At 39.4% G+C, this 19,705-nt stretch overlaps 1 protein-coding gene across 7 annotated transcripts in view; it reads right to left on the reverse strand.

The window, feature by feature from the left end:
* Positions 1-305: 305 nt before the first annotated feature.
* The window catches only part of pax2b (paired box 2b), a 29,088-nt gene continuing 9,688 nt past the window's right edge, over positions 306-19,705 (reverse strand). For 3 of the 7 annotated variants that reach the window (XM_062443144.1, XM_062443143.1, XM_062443145.1), the window contains 5 exons: positions 14,315-14,490; positions 11,400-11,502; positions 3,854-3,955; positions 1,820-1,906; positions 306-427 (listed from right to left, as the gene is read on the reverse strand). In XM_062443144.1, the coding sequence (XP_062299128.1) occupies positions 306-427; positions 1,820-1,906; positions 3,854-3,955; positions 11,400-11,502; positions 14,315-14,490 (590 nt within the window). Of the gene's footprint in view, positions 447-1,819; positions 1,907-3,853; positions 3,956-11,399; positions 11,503-13,371; positions 13,373-14,314; positions 14,491-19,705 lie in introns of all 7 variants that reach the window. The other 4 variants (XM_062443149.1, XM_062443147.1, XM_062443146.1 and 1 more) reach the window with 2 other exon arrangements.

Consider the following 19,705-nt stretch of genomic DNA (forward strand, 5'->3'; position numbering starts at 1 on the left):
AATTCTGGATATTTTTTGTTTTCAGTCTTTTTCTCTTCTTTTTTTTTTCCTCCTTATTTTTTGAAACCACTGCAGTTCCCCACAGTTTTCATCATGTGTGTTGCATCTTTCAGTGTCTCTTGATGTCTTGGAGATTTTTTTATTTTATTTATTTTTTTGGCTTTGAAGGTCCAACAAAAAAAAAAAAAAGCTGCGAGGAGAGAGGAGAGAAGTCATCTAGAATCCCAAAAAACCGTTAAGTTTCTCATTGTGTGAGCCGGGAACATTTTATGCGCAGTTGCTCAGTATCCAGTGGACCATGCCACTCACATCGGGGCAATATGGAGGCTGAGGCCATGGTCCTGCAGGTTGATTTGGTTTCCATGGTAACTAGTGACGGTCATAGGCAGTGGCAGCAGTGGGAGGGGCGGAGCCTCTCGATGCGGCACTATAATAATAAGGGGAACCTGAAAGTTAACAGAAGAACGAACCATTTGAAACAACAACAACAAATAAAGTTTACCAACTTCTAGCAAATGTATTATTAGTTATCAGTGTAATTTAATTGGTAGAATGCTGTTTTACACATTATATTATATAGAAAAGTACAGACACACATTGTAGACACTTAATTATGACCTGCTATCTCATAATTACAAGATCATAACATCATCCACATTACTCAGACTGCAGTGTCTCAAACCACGCAGGAATTAAAAGCTAAATTTCAGATTATTACAAGATCTTTATCTTATAATTACAAGAAAACTGTCTTCCAATTACAATATACTTTTCTCATGAGATTCCAAAGTCATTAATATTAGATAAAGGCTCTTCTCTTTCCTTTTCTTTGGTGAATGCGTTGAGCTTCATGGAAAACTTATTTTACTCAATATGTTCAATATGTTTCTGTAAAGATTTCACATTCAAAATGATGATGGTTGCATATTTAAACCTAGAATAATTTTTTTAAACAATAAGTCTCTGATTTCAGCCAGAGGCAGACAAAAGCAAGCATGTGATTTTTAGTCAGGAACTGTTGATTTTGCAGACTGAAACAATGATTTTGTTGGCAGATTGTAGCAAGGTAGCTAATTAAGCAAGTACTAGCTCCATGAGTATTCAGAAAGTTCTATCTCTGAATGACCTTTATTTATCTTTTTCCAACTGGCTCCTTTTTGAGTGATAATCTTAAATATGCATTGGTTAGATGCATCGTATTGTGTTAAAAAAAACAGGATAAAGATGTTTACAGGCAGTTAGCATCCTAGTTAGTTGATGATCCATGTAGAAGACATGTAAATAATAGACAAATGTTCTTGTATTGCAAAGCAGAACAAGTTAATCATTATAAGTATGATATGAATAATAAAGATCAGAGTGGTAATTAATTCTTATGCAACACTAGTTGGTTATTCTGTTTGTATTTTCACAAAATAGGCTATGTTTTCATTTTTAACATGACAGGAAAAGCATTTTTTTAGGATGACGTATAACTAATGTGTGTGGGAAACATTATGCTATCTAAGTAGCATTATTAGTTGGAGTTGCTGGAGCGTAAACTTCTTGAAACACAATAAAGAACAAGGAGCTGTTCACGTTAGCTTAAACTCTGATAGCATTCAGGACAGATGTTTTTTCTTTTGTTTACATAACCTGTAACTCTAACAAAAATAATAGAGGCGATTAATCATGTGCTACCAGATTTTAAGAGTAACAAGCATGGGCATGTTTTCTTTTTAGAAAACCAAGAAAATAGAGATTGGGTTAATCTCTGTTCAAGGGAGGCATTTAGCCAACGGTCAATGAATCGTTCTCCAGTTTGTCACTCACTACTCACTTAGTAATGCTGGGTTGCTGAATCGCCAGGCTTCATTGTAGGTTGTGTACTGTGGATGACTGTAGGGGTTCCCCGAAAACTCACTCCCTGCAAAACAAAACAACAAATCAATTAGCATTTCAATGCGTCAAACCATTACCCCTTCACATGCAGTCATTTCTCATCATTCAAAACAGGATGCAATTTGAGGGGGAAAATGATAGTCATCGATGTGCGACCAGTCAAGCAAGTAATTTATTTCTTTTTCATTTCACTTAAGTTATGCAACACTGAACAATACAGGATGTGACACTGAAGGCGGCTTTCCCTGTCCCATTTATGGATATCTACCCATTCTTCTTCCTCCAGTATATTCCAAACCGGTCTAATAAATAGCAAGTGGTAATAAACAGTTTCATGCATACATTTTTTGATATGCTGCAATAAATCCTGCAGCATTTCTTGGAGGAATTTTAACGTCGCCAATCTGATCCCCTCCAATCTGAGCTCTGCTGTTTGGGGCAACAGAATTTCATTGCAAGGGAAGTAACTTGGAGCATGTCAGTGAGCACTGCTGTTGGTTCAACACGTTTCTTTCCTTTATGAGACAATAAAGGCTATTTTATATGAAGCTGGTGAGAAATGGCTTTGCTTTAACAGTGTTTTGCGCCTGTCACTAAATCTTAGTGGTTGTGTATAGGATGAATGGGTTGTGACACAAAACCACAAGCCATGGGATTAAGGCCCTCATCTTTTGCTTTGTGCCACATACAAACAAATGGAAAGTAAAAGTATGTTTGACTTGACGCTTTTCCGCCCACATGATTTAACAGTTTTATAAGTCAAAATCCAAAAGCAAATCTTGACTGCACAACCACTGGGGTGCTACCACATCTCCTTTTTGTTTTTACTGGTAGCTGTTAAATCAAACAAATGTAAAGTTTAATAACAGAAGCAGAACTAGAACACTCACACTCGCATACGTCCACTGTTTGCTTTATTTAAATGGAAAGATGACGCTAAATGTGCAGTTTTAATACCGGAATGTGTTTAGAAATCTTTTCTGGACCCACATCTGCATTATGTGCCAGATTTTTAAAATTCAAATTGATAGTAGAAATTACTGAAAATGCTGCATCTTCACACGAAATACATTCTTCACAAAAGCACTCGCTCCTTGTTCTATGAGATTATTTTCTGCCAAGTTTCAGTGACATCTGTTCTGAAAACTGGAGGTTTTCCTGATTATTTGCCAACTAACAGACAAAACAAATGGTACAGTAAATATAACCTTCCTGGTCCGAGGTGATAATGAAACCCATCATCACAGCTCTTTATAATGGAGAAAAGAGAACCAGCCAGAGCCTGTGATGGGTTTTGTGATTGCTAAATGATATGCTAACACAGCACACACTCGACTGGTTTCCCCATCCGTGTGGTTTAATCACATCAAGGCAGAATGCCAGCTGTGTTTTGGTGAAAAAGTGTGTTGCGATGCTGGAGCTGAACAGCACCAAAAAACGCGTCACCTGCCATGTTCCTGGCAGTGAAACACAAGCCTGACCTCCTCAGAGAGACAGTGATTTGAATATTTACTGGGCTCCCATGCCTCTGCCTTTTGACCCCTAACTGTTTGCTGTGAACCTGAACTGCAGGTTAAGTAGAGGAGGGGAAAAGGGATATGCTCTGGAGTACAGAGGCTGGGGAGGGCTGGTAGTGCTGTTTATCGACGGACGGTGAGAACGGCAACGCAGGGAGATAATGAGCCAATGAGGCAGAGAGGAAAGTAGGAAGGAAGGGAGAGCGACTGTCCTCTCCCCTGCCTCTGATCACTTATTCAACCTGTCTAATCCAATCATACACACAGAGGTAATATACGGATGTGTGTGCCTTTTTACTCCGCAGGTCAATATTCATCGCTTCTCTGTGTAATTTGCCGCTAAAGTCTCCTCACTCTGCTTCTATAGCTGCGACACGTGTTCGTTTTGAGAGCAAGGCCACCTGTTAAATAGACCCTAATGACAATTTGAAGCAGCGACGTCGTCTCACACTCACCAGGAACCATTCCAGCGAGCGTGGAGGTCGGATAGCTGCCCTGGCCTGTAGGGGGAACGTGAGGGGGGTACCCAGGTAAGGTTGTGTTGGCCATGTCCCGACCTGGAGAGACAAAACAAGGCAAATACAAAAACATACGTCATCCGTGCTGCTAGTTTTAAACTTAAAATTTTTACTTTAATGTTATGACTTTAAGGATGATATCGCTGAGAGTTAAATCCTGGAGCTGCTGCACAAAAGATGAATAACAGCTATTAAAAAAAATAGCAGGGAGTGTTTACATTACTAAATACATTCAGTATATTCTTGGTTTGTTGTAGCTAATATATTGTATTCATTATTTTAATGTTGCAACCGGCTGATATTAAACACATTTTGCACACATTATATACTTATATCTTGATCTGGAAAGTCACAAATAACATAAATGTAGTTAAGTAAAAAGTACAACATTTTCTACCACAGTGTAGTGCAGTGGAAATATATAAAGTAATACAAAAAGGGAAATAATCAAAGTATAATTGTCTTAAAATGCATGTAAATACAATAATTTAAATGAACCTAGTTACTTTTTTATTTCAGCTCAGTGTTTCATCTCAAAATGCAAATGAGCTCTTGTCGACAACACACCACATACACAACACCATCACACCACTGTTCACAGTCGACATCATGACTCATCACCACCACCACAAGTCAGTCAGCACGACAACTCGATTAGTTACTCGACCTGCCCGGGCCAAACGTTTCGCATGTGGTGTCATTTAAAGCTGTTACTTAACACCAGGGAGCCTCAGCCTGCCTTTCACAGGTGAATTGAAAACAAGATCACTGCAGCTGCTCGCATATCTCGTCATTACAGTGCTGAAACTTTTCTAAATACTGTAAGGCCTTTGTGGCTGTTAAGAGCGAGCATGCTGGCCCATCTGCAGAGCGTCATCATCCTGGCTGCAGATATTCAGCTCTGTAATTGAGAGTGACGGTTGGGTCGTCCTCGCTCGCCACAGGGATGTTTGGACTATGGCATGTAACCCCAATCTGTGCAGGGGCCAGGGTAGAAGAGGCCCCTGCTATATTGTAGTCGTGAGGGCCATTTGGACTCAATGGAAAAATCATCTCCTGATGGAGCTTTGATGAGGAACTGGTGGACAACATGCAACACAACGCCACAAAACATCAGTTGTCCATGTTGTTGCCATTATAAAGAAAATGCAAGAATACAGAGCAACTCCCAACCACCTCGAAACACATTGTTATTATGATGTTCCAAAATTGTTTTGCATTTTTCCTGCTCTAAAGGAATCTACTACCTGGTGGGTTCTTGTTTTCAGTTTTTTCAGTGTAGAACTGTGTGCAGGTTTACTTTTTTCATCCTATATGACACAAAATGCACCTAGTTACAAAAAAAACTATTTTAGACTGTTCAGAAAGCTTTTTCCCCCTCTATTTCTTTGTTTGGCAGACTGCATCACACAAAGTTTTCAGTTTAAAGTGTTTGTGACACCTCTAATTGAATCTAACTCTAAGACACTACAACACTATTGCTACAATTTACCATCCCTCCAAAGTGCAAAACACATTTCTATATACAAATACCAAATATCGAACACTGAACCGTGCTGCTAATTAGCATTGTTAACGAGAGCATAAACCACAAACAAATTTAGATATTGATGTAAAAAATCCAATTCATGCACGAAGAATATCTGGAGAAACTTTTATGTTTAATGAGCCCTCTGGCTATTTAAGTACATGATCCTAAAGACCTGGGGAGTAAAATGGCAGGTGCCACTGGTGGAAAGGCAGGGTGGCAGGCCTGGAGGTGCATAAGACCAAGACCAGGAGGAGGAGGAAGTGGGGGGTGAAAGGAGCGATGGGAGTCTCTTATGGCTCTTTCTTAATGTATGGGGATGATGGATGGAGGAGAGACACATAAGGAGGCAAAATGAGAGACACAAGAGCATGTGACTTGTTATACGGTATATGCATCATACATATATTTTATACAGTCACAGACATAAGGGAAAAATCCAGCCAATAAGATATTTCAAATTGTGTGACTACGCTGATCTTTGACAGTAAAATCATCTACAAACATGCAAAAATACTGAAATTAGAGCATCGGATTTTTTTACATATACCTTTACTTCTATACTAACACATTTCAACAATATTGTACTTTTTACTCCACTACATGTACCCTAAATATAAAATTACTTTGCAGATTAAGTTTCATATACAAAAAATGAGATATTCTAATAAAATATGGTGTACATTTATAGATTAAACAAATGAAATTAGCTCCACCCTGACCTGCTAAACCATTACAGTGTAGATTACAGGTTAAAGCATCAGTCATAATAATCAACTAATAATGCTCTGAAAGGGCTAATTCTGCATAAAGAGTGACTTTTCATAATCATCGTTTTATTTTTAATAAGGAGTTGTAATGAATGTTTTTACATTGCAGTATTACTAATGTAACTTTCTGGTCTGAAAACCTCTTCCACCAATGGATATTTCATCCAAAATGTTTGATATTTAATGTGCAATTTTCAATTCACCATCAGAAAAAGTGTCCATGTCTTAGTCCAGCTCAGAAGAAATTTGTTCAACGTCACAAATTAAACTCTAAAGCTAAAGCTAAATATTACATTAATTACATTTGTGGTCATGAACTGTATGAAAGAGAAATGATTCGGTCTTATGTTGTAATGACCGACTGTTTTCTATTATTGGCAAGCCTCAGCGCTGGTGGCTGTATTGTATGAGACCTGGTGAGATGTGTCTTTTGGTTAAAGTGCTGCGAGTCGAGGAGCTGCAGAGTTAAAGAGCTTTACAGAGAAGAGTGAGGTCATGTCGGACCTTTCATTTATAATAAGAATTAGTTAACCACAAGCCAGTGCACATAAGTCAAAGGAAGCCGTGGGAGTACTGTAGGTGGGGGGTCCAGCAGGGGTGAGGCCATTGTGTGTCTGTGTGTGTGTGAAGACATTGGTGACTATTGTCTAACTGTCTCAGCAAACAATCTGACCCAATCTTTTCTTCATTATAATGGCAGCAGCTACAGCAGTCGTGCATGTTTAATAAAAGTAAATACTGTTATCTCTTCATTAACTCGGTTCAAACAGATTAAATAAATCATGAACATTTTATTGCTTTTACTGAACATGTGGTTTCTTTAAAATATAGCAAACTTGCAATGCCAGGAATGCTATTTTGACCAAAGAAGTTGTTTTTTTACGTTAACTGGAAGTGAACGAATGACATTTTTCCCTCTACTTTTACACCTTAAATACAGATTGTGATTCTGATTTTTTCTTCTTTCATTCAAAATCTGATTATCCCACTTGTAGAACTGATCAATCTAGAGGCTATAACTACATATTATTTCTTAAATATAAGTTTAGGCTCTCCTATACCTATATCTTTGCATCCCTTGCATTGGGTCGTTCACTTGTAGACAATACCTAATCAATATTAGCCCTGATGCCGATCCAGTGTATTGGATCAAAGCATCAATATAGTCCACTCAACTTAACCCTCGTTGGAGGCTTCAATCCTCATTCTAACCTTGAATAGCATAGCATCAATAAAACACCCATTTTGGTAATTTTGAACATTATTTGAGAATAAACATCTGTATGTATTTTAGTAAATGCATTACAAAAGCAAAAGGTTGGATATGTTTAGTTAAAGGTTATTATTACCGACTAAGAAATCACTTGATAAATAAATACAAGCATCAGTCTGAGTGTTCGCCATTGACTTCAGTCTTTTTTTTAATAACATGTTGACTGTGATAACAATAATCGCAGCCTGTGTTGGATCCTGTTTTCGTATATTCCAGGATGCAGTTGGCAGTGAGTGCCAGCAGCTCTGTGACTGTTGCTTTATGTCCCCTTTAAAGCCCTCTTTCAGAGAGGCGCTGGTTGGGAGAACTCTCTGTACAGCAATGATAGCCTCATTAGCTGCTTCCTAGCCTTTGTTGTTTTTACAACAGAGATGTGTGTCCAGATTCTCATTAAAAGATGGGCTTCTTTATATTGTCTGCTCCCTCTGACAGTCCCCTTAGATTGAACGCCAGCAAATCAAGCTATTTATTTTCCTCTGCCCTCTTTTTCTTTCTCTGTGAAAATCAATTCAAAGATTTTTTGGTTTGCTGTTACAAAAGCCTGTTGATTTCTGTCTTCATTTGAGAAGCGGCTTGCAACAGTCGCCGCTGAGCTGGAAATACAGAATTTCCTGCGCCTTAAATGTCATATTTATACAGGCAACATTGTTTCAGACTTGTGTTTTTGTAGGGATTTGACCAAAAGTACAAACTTATGAATGAGAGCAAAGTATTCAAGTGACTCACTGTTACTTCTTCTCTTGATTTGAACCATTCAAAGTAACTAAAGCATACAATTCAAACTCATTTTCCCACTAAAAATAACTTCAATCAGCACTTAATTACACTGTGAGAAGACAAAGATTCATGAGTTTTTATCTCACACACACAACAACGTCAAGAAACATAACGCTCAGCTTTTGAATTAACATCAAGTCAGTTTCTTAAAACAAACAGAAAACCAGGGTGACCTTCTCTTTATTTGGCACAGAAACAAAGTCATTTGTGGCTGACTCTTTTGCTTGCAAGAGTATTAAATTTAGCATGACAGGGACACCTTCATGTTTGCTACAACAACAACCAAAAATCTTTGACCTCCATTTTCTAGGCTATATGCAGAATGGGGCAATTTATCACAAGCCAAAAAATCTCAGCACCCTAATTAATTACAACTAAGTAAAGAATGTTTGGAGAGCCAAATTGCTTTAATTCCCCAAACACCGGCTGAAAGTCATTCATTATCAAATGTGTGCTCAAAGGTTAGTTTGCTTTTGTGAAGACGAAATAAGCATTAATTTCGGAGCCTGCGTTTCCCCCTGTGGGACGACAGGCGAGCGGTTTGTCACGAGGCCACACCACTGACGGCAGGTTCGCTGTCTGATCGTTGCTCGCTGCTCACAGCACAACGGCAGGTCTTGATACTTTCTGTGTAGTTCACCCTGAGAGCACTCACTCCATCACCTTAATTGAATGTTAAGTGTGGATACTTGTATACTCAACCTTTTGTTTAGAAGAATAACATGAAGGGATAGAAGAGTGTACAGACGCAGCTGCTTGAAGAGGAGAAGTGTCATTGACACAGGGGCTTTAAGCCCTTGGAGGCCTCCATTAACAGGCCCAGCAGGGAATATGTTTAAAGAGTCTTCAGTATGCACTGAGTGGAGATGTGTAAAACTCCCACTGAATGCTCAAGGGAATTGGCTCAGTGCTCTGGATGGCTCTTAAGTCTGAAGCATCATCAAGAAAACAGGTGGGCTTCGACTAATTTCAGGAAATACAGAAACTCTTTATAGAAATAGTGGACAATTGGCCATATCAAGGCCATCTCTCCATTTATTTCTCAAAATACACAAAAAGTTCTGAGCTCCTCCTTCTGCTATTCATAAATTCACCCAAGGCTCACACTATTTGAATTTTAAGCAGTTCGAATGAACAAGAATAAGAAGCACTTGAGATGAAATCCATCTCTCGAAGGGAATTCATCAAAGAAATTACTTCCCATATCAACAATAGAAATTACCTCACAATATGCAATTGTCCTATCCACATATTCATGGAACCCTTTGGTGTTTTTATGGGGTAAGAGGGACTATTTAGTAGGTAATTCAGCATTAATGTGGAGGAGAGGGAGAGAGAAAAAAAGCTGTTTTAATGGAAGTGGCTTCTTGCCTCTGAATTTCGATGATGTGCACAATGCCCTTAAATCCCTTTCTTATTTGAGCCTGCTTTGCAGGTACTTTTGAGCCTTAATAGGATAAGCAGAGGACACAAAAGATTTCTATCTCTCAAGTCTTTCAGTTCACTGAGAATCCCAATCTCTGGCAATGAGCACTTCATGAATCATTCATTTTTAATAGATTATGCAAATTCAAAGGCATAAAATCAACAAGATCAATAACTGCAGGCATTTTAATTGGTGTTCGAAAACATTTTAAGGATGAACATAATCTCCAGTTCTTTCCCCCGTAAAGGCACAATTAATTTGAAATTGGATCTTGGCCTAAATACTACAGATAATTTACTACTTTTTGCATGGCTTAAAATTCCTCTGGTAGGCTTATCGCTGGCAAGTAAACTGTAATACTCAGCCATTAGAGAGACCACACACCTGAATATCACCTATTATCCACAAAGGCGCTGAGGGAAAACCAAGCAGAGGAGCCACTAACCAAATACTAATTACCAAGTGGAAGTCAGAGTGATGTTTGTTCATTAGTTTGACCTCTGTATGCTTTATTTCTCTGCCTCCAGTGAGATCCACCAAAAGAAAGGATATGACATAAACTTATTAACTAATATAAAAGCAAGTAATGTACTTTTTTTCACATGCAAACACACACAGATACACGTACAATCCCATCTTTCCTCTACATGTGTCTTTGCCACTGTAAGGAGACCCTTACTGTAGAGAAAATATCAAAGGTGCAAACAAAGCTGCCTGGAGAAGCAGGCCTGCTTTCAGAAGGCCATCAGTGCACAAAGGGCGAACACACACCTTTCTTCTCAGGAGGCCTCCTCTTACAGGGAAATCTACCTCCCACATATTAATGAGAAAAGGGCCCTTTCTTTTCTCATAAGACTGCTTGGCTATCATTTGAGAAGGGGGGCCGGTGCAATTTTCAATCACCCTGTCCTCCCCCACGCAGAACTCGTTGCCTTTGATGGCTGCTGCATAATTATATGAATTTTAATAAAAGATCTGTATATTAATCTTAGGCCCCCGACAGTCATCGTAAACTTTCAGTAAACTTAACCTTCTTCTTGGTAATAACACGGCAACAACGCAACAATATTTCAATTAGCCAGGCAGTCATTAACTGTGACAAGGAGAGGAGACAACGAGGGGGGAGAAGGAGAGAGACAGGAGGGTGAAATAAATGATCATGGTGTTAAAGTTAGGCGGCAGAAATGCCAGAGCGTATTTACCGAGGCACATTACTCGTGCTTTGAGACACACAAACTGTCTCCCGGCGTACAAATCACAGGACCAACACAGCAGCAGCAGGCAGCCAACAAGCAGTCAGTCCTGCATGGTGGCCTTTTTTTTTCTTTTTTTTTTCTTTTTTTTTTGCGAGACCTTGCTCTGATACACAGTCATAGTTCTGATCTACTGACACCCAAAGGTCCTTGCCCAGCAGTGACTGAACAGTCACCCCCTCCCAATCTCGCTTATCGCCCTGCTTGCTCAGCGAAAAACCAGACAGAGGACAGCTGCTAAGATTTTATCGCATCATCGTACCACCTTTTCAGCTCAGAGTGAAATGGTATTAAAAAAGTCTTCACACTTAACTTTTTGGTTTGCTTTTATTTCTCATTGTTTGTCAATTGCACAAGCATGCTTTGCATTAATTTTCTTTTACATTGTACAAAAAACCCTCAGCTGAAGCTGTGGCCTGGCAGTATAAAGGCGTACTGTATGGCACTTGATCTTACCTACAGGGTAGCTTTGCGACACGCTGGGGCCCAGGTCTGGGTTGGCGCTGGGCTTGACTTCGTCCAGGCTGGAATTCAGGGCAGGAAGCGAGTACTCATTAGCCTGGGAAAAGGACAGTTGAGTCATTACACAACCAAACAATACCTAGATGGAAATCCTCCCTTCTCCTCCTCCATTAAGCGCTCCACACAGGCCTGCGCAAGTATAAATTTGTATGAGAGCATTGTGTGTGTGCGTATATGTGTGTGTGTGTGTGTGCGTTTATGTGTGTGGGTGTGTTTGTGCGTTTATGTGTGTGTGTGTGTGGCTGTTCAAGCATATCATGAATGTATTTTGGTATTGTCTGAAAGGAAGTGGGATTTTGAGATGAGTGAAAAAGCCAAGGCGTCAGCTGGCCCTTTGTGCTTGACTGCAGTCCTACCCCTGACCAGCCAAGGGAGAAAGCAGTTCTGCTTTGTTAAAGGCACACCATGTGGCCCTGTTTGAGAGACACCATTCACCTTTTAAATTTTTTTTTTTTTTTTTTTAGCTTTCTTTCTTTTTTTGCTTTTAATGTGGAGTTTACACTACCTTTAAGTTTCATTGCCTCTTATCTCTGAATCACTTATACAACTTTCGCTTTTTGTTACAGTTTAGCAGTCAGAGGTTTTTTGTTAAAGGCTTAGTTCACCTAAATCACACTAAAAAACCCAACATATTTTCTAACTTAGCTCCTGTGGTATGAAGCCATGCAGATCATTTTGGGTTTTTGCACCCAGGTTTTGATATGCAACAAATTTACATCTCAACTCCAGATTAATATAATTTGTGAAACTGTGCTACTTTCATTTTTTCCAAGAACATATGAAAGTGTAGTGAAAACGTTTGATGTTTTCAGAGCTCTAACCCTAAATAAAATACAGTAAGAAAAACTTTCAAATAGACTGAAATCAGTAAATATCGTCTGAAAAAATAAATAAATAGGATTAACGATTTGGTAGTACTCTGCGTTACGAACATGTTTCAATTGGAGCCAAAAAAGTACTGAAGTGTAAAAAAAAAGCCTTATTTAACAGCAAAATCTCTTTCCAAAGATAAAGTCCTGGATAACAGAGAAGTCTGGATTATAAGGATTAAATGGGACTTTGTTCCTGAAAAGATGTGTTCCTGTTTAATTCTTTAAAATAAATATTTTCAGATTTTGGCACCACAAATTAAATTGGGGTAGCTGCTCAAATCTTAGAAGCAGATACGTAGATATGTCAGCACATAAAACCAAATATGTCTCTATATGTATTTGGGTGAACTGACCCTTTAATAATAATACATTTTTTTTAAACTAAACAAATTTTATTCAGTTTAAAAATAATCTCTTCCTAGTGTCTTTCATCATCATATTTTCATTTTGTAAATCCGCTAAAGACACTCATGGCAGATGTTAACAGATTTTTTTTAATGAGATGAGACTTCCGGAGTCTGAGTGTTGACAATGTTTGTCCAAAGCCCAGTGTGAGCCTGAGTGGCTCAGTGGGCCGCGCTCCCACAGGGGGACGCCTGTGACCCCACTCTTGTCTGCCACTATCACCGATAAACTCTAATTGTCTGCTACAACTGTTCACTGGCACAATGTCGGATGTTTTCCTCTATTCTCAGAGGCTTCAGACGCCAAACAGACGTTTTATCATGCAGATAAAGGGCAGGAGGGGGAAAACTGAAAAGATAGGTCTGAAAAGGATGACCAAATGGCTAGCAGAAGTGTGGGAGGGGTGAATCCATTGAGTTTTGCATCTCCAGAATGGGTTTTTAATGCCTCGCTACAGAATCCAGACACTGGCTAATAGGGCCACATTTTCCAGAGGAAAAAAAAACGTGAGGCGCCCATGAAAGGGAAAGTGCTCTGATTAATATTGCATTAAATTAAAGCTGATTTTTCTGGACTGCTCCTGGCCTTCTTTTTTTCTCTTCCCTTCTCACCCCCTTTTTAAGTCTAACCCTTTTCCCTCTGCCTTTTAATACTCTCCCTGACGCTCTTTGTGATTGCAAGTCATTTCCAATTCGTTTTGGTATTGATCTTCCAGTTGAAATCAGTTTTGTAATTAGCTGCAAATTAGGCCCTCTTCTAGAGGTGAGGCCTGTCCCACTGATTTATCACCTGCGTAATTCGCCCCGATTGGAGAGAAATTAAAATGAACTCAATTAGGCGACTGCTTTTGCTTTATGGGTCCGCTTGTAGTTTTGTGGGAGAAATTAATAGTCTCTTGTTGTTTAATAGTATAATGAAAGTAAATAAAGGTTATCCATTGTAATAAGCCCAGAGCTTTTAATAAGCAGTGGTTTCTGGCTGTCGTTTGGCGTGGGGGTGGCTGTTCCCCAAATGCCTCTTAATTTTTGAAATGAGGATGGATGGCATGTGTGGTTTTAATATCATAAAGACTCGCAGCAGGAATATATGGAGGCTGTTTGCCATGTTTCATATATCCATCTCATGAATATATATGTTACAATAAAGGCAGCTTTCAAGACTGCTTCATTCATTTAACATCAGAATATGACACAGAGCTGGGAAATAAACAACAAAAGCAAGTAGCAGTTGAATAACACAGGAAAAATGAAGAAAAATCTTGGTATTGATTAATTTAATGTTGCCTTACTGTTATTCTCAATTAAATGGGATACAAGGAATGTGTTTTTCATCACAAAATCAATAATGTGTGGGAGTTTTCCTGGTGATCCTTCCAGCATTATACATGCTGGCTTGTAATCCAGTGACCAGCCATCTCAGATGTTTATTTAATTAGCTTTCTTCAATGGATATGATGTAGGGGACATTTGTAATGAAGGTGTTTTTGTGTGTGTTTGATTCAGGATTGCATGCACAACTTGGATGTATGTGGAAAAAAACAAAACAGAGGTGGTGAGTTGTGGTGGTACTAACCTGTTCGGGTTTGATATGCTCCGATGTAGGGAAGACGTCAGGGTACGAGGGGCGTTCAAAGACCCGGTCCAATGCTTCAAGCTGCTGCTGGGTAAAGGCATCTGCCCTCAGGTGTTTCCGTAAACTCTCCACACTACCCTGAGAATCACTGTTTGGGCCAGAACCATCTGAACCATCTATAAGAAGAAAGAGCAACAATCGAGACACTGACCCCGAGAAGCTGGCCTTTACTTCAAGCTATGCACTTTATATTCTCCTCATGTTTTTTTCTGTACCACCTCTGTGAGTGATCTGAGGAGGGCAGAAAGGGATGGAGCGCAGGTTTTTACTGCACAACTTAATGACTGTGGTGAGCCACTGGCTACATCACATTGACATTTCCCCACACAGTATTAACACCATCATGATCTGAAAGCCCTCTGGTAAATGATGGATTACCATCACTTTCAAATATATACATGTTGTGGCAAGCATGTGTAGTAATGAAAGCAGCAGCTAGCCCATTATAGTGCCTTTTCATTCCAGACAGAGTTTTCTTTGCCCTCCCCTTTCCTCCCCAAAACCTTGCTGGTGATTGCTGAAAACAAGAGCAGCTTCTTTTCTTCTTCTTTTTTTTAAAAGCACAATTTCCCTTTCACTATTCAATACTGCTTTCATTCTCTGCGAGTGTGTGGTTCCATTTGGAAACAGCAGCGCAGGACAAGAGGCTGAATAAAATTGTACAGTCTAGTTCAATCATCCTGCTCTCCAAACACAGAAAATTTCTCCTGCCTCCTGACCTGATTACCCGACTGTTGGGAGAAGGATGCCTTAGCTTTTCCCGTTGTCACTTGTGTGCGACGCTATAAAGCCTTTACAGACCACTCTACCATGCCTCCCTTTCTACCCCATCCTATCCCCGGCCCCTCTCCGACACCCCCACCTCTCCTGGCTGCAGTGGTTGCATCTGTAGGTCTCCTCCCTGGATCCCAGAAAGCTTCAGCTCCCTTACAAATCTGTCATTCTAAATTTGCGGCAGATTATGTTCTCCCCTGAGCGGGAGAGTGGTGATATATGATATGCAAGGCCCCTATTGATTGCCTGATCTGGTGGCAAGAGGGAGCTGAAATGAACTTGAAATGAACATCATGCCTCAACTCATTGTGCGTATAATACTCTACTTAATCCCACATTTTTCTCTGCCATGGAATTCAATTGATCAATCATGTCTGTGTGATAGTACCATTTGGGAGGGTTATTGCCATTCTATTCTGCTGCTTGACCTTTTTTCACAGGCTGAGGCCAGAGGATGAACCCGACTCCTGCACAAGGAGCCAAAAGGAGCTATAAAAGAGAGCGTGGGTGGGTGTGTGTCCGAGCATGTGTGGGTGTGTAACCACAAATTGTCTTGACAGCCAAAAAAATGTTGTGTAATAAATTAGTTTTACTATCTATTCTATTTTGACTGTAAAAAATGTGCATACAGAAATATTTACCCAACAGAGTATCATCTCTCTTGTGGGATTTTACCTCTTAAACATTTGATTTTTACCTTAAAATTTTCCTAGAGTTTCTTTAAATTTAGAAAGAAAGCACTTTCCACACTGCAAAACATTATGTTACTGTGATGTGAAGACCATTTATCTACCGATTTTGCGATTTTCTTTGCTCAGATGGATTGAAAGATTAACATGCTCACAGGCATGGTGAGAAAATGCTCCTACCTCCATAACATCCTTTCATAATCCATTGGATTATGTCCAACATTCGTTGTCATTATACCTCAAAGAGAGCGGAGATATGTGGTCATCCAATCAAACCAAAAATGTCATGTTTTTAGCTGCACCATCATCAAATACATATTTTCCCCAAATTTAGCCAAGATATTTGGTAACTTGTGAAACTATTGGATCCTCTAAATTTTGACCACAAAACATACGTTTTGTTTAAATTTTTGCGAAATAAGCCTCTTATGATTTCTTCAGACAAAGCACAAAACAAATGTTCACCTCATCGTCCTCGACATTCACGCTTGTTTGACAACAGACTGTGTCTGTGCCATTAAAACAATGCCAATTGAAAGTCAATTAGGAAACCTTCGTTGTGTTGGACACGCAAATATGACCCGAAGAAATAACGCAGTTCAGATGACATTTGTTTAAGGTGACAAATGTCTGGATTTAGGTGCAGAAGACTGTTGTTTTGCTTCACATTTCCAACTGTGAGTTGTTGTAAGTGTTGTAAGTGACAGGTTGCTCCAGTCTTTGTAGTTTTGCCTCTTGTCTCTGCACCTTACAAAGCACATTCATAAAGGTCCGGGATACAAGCAAATGTTTTGTTTAAGATGAAACTTTTTTTAACTTGTGTGGATGCGTAGCCTATTGGCATCAATTTGCACCTCCATAGCTAATTCACGATACCACTCTCATTTCTGTCCTTTTAATAAAGAATATTGTATAATAAAATGAAGATGCAGTCAGGAAACAAATGGCTTAGCATAAAGACTAAAAGCAGGAGGCTAAAGTGGATCACTTTAAAAGTAACAAAATTAAACTGGCACAGTAAATTTCGTTTGTTTAATTTCGACAAAAAATTAACGTCCAGTTTGGGTTTTATGGTGATCTGTTTCGGCGTGCTTCCAGTCTGCTTCAGAAGCTAACACTCTCCTGGTTGAAGCTTATGACTCATCTAACTCTCACGAAGATAACGAATATTTCCCAAAAATGTCAACCTATTCCTTTAAGAAGTTAACCCAACAAATCTGAGTATTCATCACATTTTCTGCACAGCCACAGTGAAGGCCCTCACCTGCTATAGCTGCTGCTTGTCACTTTATCAAACTCAGTTGTTCTCCTTGCTACCAAAGCAAATAGAGTCATTAATTACTTTCCATCAGCCAGCCGGAGCCACAACACCTGATCAATACCCCCTCACCCCCCCATATTTGTCATTCACCACTGTGGAATACACTTCCCACACACAAGACAAACCATCCTGGGTCAACACTCTCCCTCCCACTCAGACTGAGGACAGTCCCATCTGCCCTCCCTGCCACTGATTCCCACCTGACAAATCAACCATGTTCAGGTGATGAAGATGATTCTTCATCCACACTTGTGCTGTGTGCTCAGTATTTCGGTCAGGAAACTCCACCGTCGAGAAAAGCTGATAAAACCTTACTAGAGCAGCAAGACTGTCGATCTTCAGGTTAACAAGAATAAGTCAAACCTAGTAGAACATGGCGGGACTGTGTATGAAACACCAGAGAGTCATGTTGTTTTTATTTTATTTTCCGTGAACATGGAGTTTTATTGTGTTTTATTTTCAAAAGACACTAGACACATGTAACATGCAGGCATTGACAGAAAGCTACACCAACAACGGTGCACAGATCCTCTCTTCTCAAACAGGCGTTATTTGGATAAACAGACCACATATTTGGGAATCTAAATAGTTGCTTTCTTGCCTTAAAGAAGATTGGTGTGTAACTTCAGTGGTCTAACTTCATCACTCAGTCAGTCAATCAGTAAGTGACTCAGTGATGCAGTTACAGGGCTGGCCTCGCTGTTGCAGTCCAGCCAAAAATATTAAAATCTATAAGTTTTGGGCTCTTAGTGACAAGAAAATTGAAGTTATCACTGTGGGCTTTCACAAAATTGTAAATGCCATTTTCCCCACAATTTAACATTTTACAGACAAAATGATTAATCAAGAATATAACTGGCAGACTAATAAATGATGAAAATAATTATTAGCTGCAGAACCAAACCTCGCTCACAGAGTCTTGATGAAATAGATTAACTGTGTTTTTCACTGTTAAACTCTTATTACTTTTTAACCAAGAGTTTAATGTTACAGAGAAAAACATTTTCATGTGCATGTGTCTAACTGTCACTAAAAGAAGTGAGATTTGTAATTTGGACATTTTTTAATCCGCCCACAATGCAGCAGTGATACTAATCTTTGACCACAGTGGCTTTGCTGGTGCGTTACATGCTTGTCCCACCCTGTGGTCGTTTATTGATCATCTCTTGAGTTGAGTGTATTCATCTTGACATCAGTCTGTATTAACACTCCGGTAACGAGGGAGCAGCCTCTATCAGATCAGATAACCAGCTCTACAGAGCAGACTCCTCTCTGCGGGTTTGGCACCCAGAGGTCACAACCCCTAGCAGGAGGCTTTAGCCAATGCAACTCTGAGACTGAGAGTGAGTCTGAGTGACTGCCCGCCAAACAAAAACAGAACAATTATCATAATGAAGTGCAGACTGGCTATGAAAAGTCGTTTTTCCGAAAGAGTGACTCTAACCGAGGAAAAGAATGATTTCAGAATGAAAGTTTAAACTCTTTCACACAATTAAATTGGAGTTTCTGAGTTCTTGTTAGAGGCACAGGGAGGTGAGCCGGCACCTTGAGGTCATGAAAGCCCCCGTCAGTTGAGGGAGCTTATCCTCACAGTCTGCTCCTTGTTTAAATAACATGTCAACATATATATGCTCTCGTTCCCATAACACATTGTTACATATTTCACAATAGTACACCTCTATAATTTCCCGCCTGATTCAATTCTTGGCTAAATGAGATCAAATTAAAACTCATTTGCATCAAATTGGATGAACTCAGCTGCATTTTGTTTTTTCTAATTGAATGTTTTGATTATGTAAGCATGAATGAAATACTGTCTTTGGGATATAATATGCTTGTTCTGCATCACCAAAGAAATGTGATTAGTGTTGAATCAAATAGATTAGCTGATCGACGGAATTTTGATATTCGTTTATTTTTCATTTTCAAGTAAAAATGCAAAAACATTCTCTGTTGGCATCTTCTCAAAATGAAGAATTAGCCATTTTTCTCTGTTTAATATCATTGTAAATTGAATATATTTGACTTTTGGACTGTTGGTCCACCGCTGTGCTCTGGGAAACTGTAATTGGCATTTTTCATAACATTTTATAAAGCAATCATTTACATAATTACTACTTTTCAGAAATATAATGAAAACAGGGCTGCCAACTTTTGGCTTCAGCTTGGAGTGAGATTTGGAGCGGGTTTTGGAGGTGGTGCGTGGCCGTACTTGTTTTTGTTCATAATAAAATGAGCATTATTTGCGGTAAATTGATCCACTCAACCTCTCTCTGGCCTTGCTTCCTAACCTTGCTCCACGTAAGCCAGCTATACAACTTTACACTAACAGATCCTGAGTCCCGACAAATTCATAAAATTAGACAAATGACCAGAAAATGATCTGATTAATCAGACAAGCACTGTGTTGAAAGGCGTTCAGTAACATTGCTTACTGTTAGCACTGTTTGCTGTGATGTTCCTGAGCTTTTAAAGGCTTTATCAATCTAATTTGGTGGTTGCGCTTAGGTGCTGACATTTCGCTGCACTCTGAGTTCCTGTGTTGAT

The sequence above is a fragment of the Scomber scombrus genome, chromosome 21 (assembly GCF_963691925.1).
Source record: "Scomber scombrus chromosome 21, fScoSco1.1, whole genome shotgun sequence".
NCBI classification, from domain to species: Eukaryota; Metazoa; Chordata; class Actinopteri; order Scombriformes; family Scombridae; genus Scomber; species Scomber scombrus.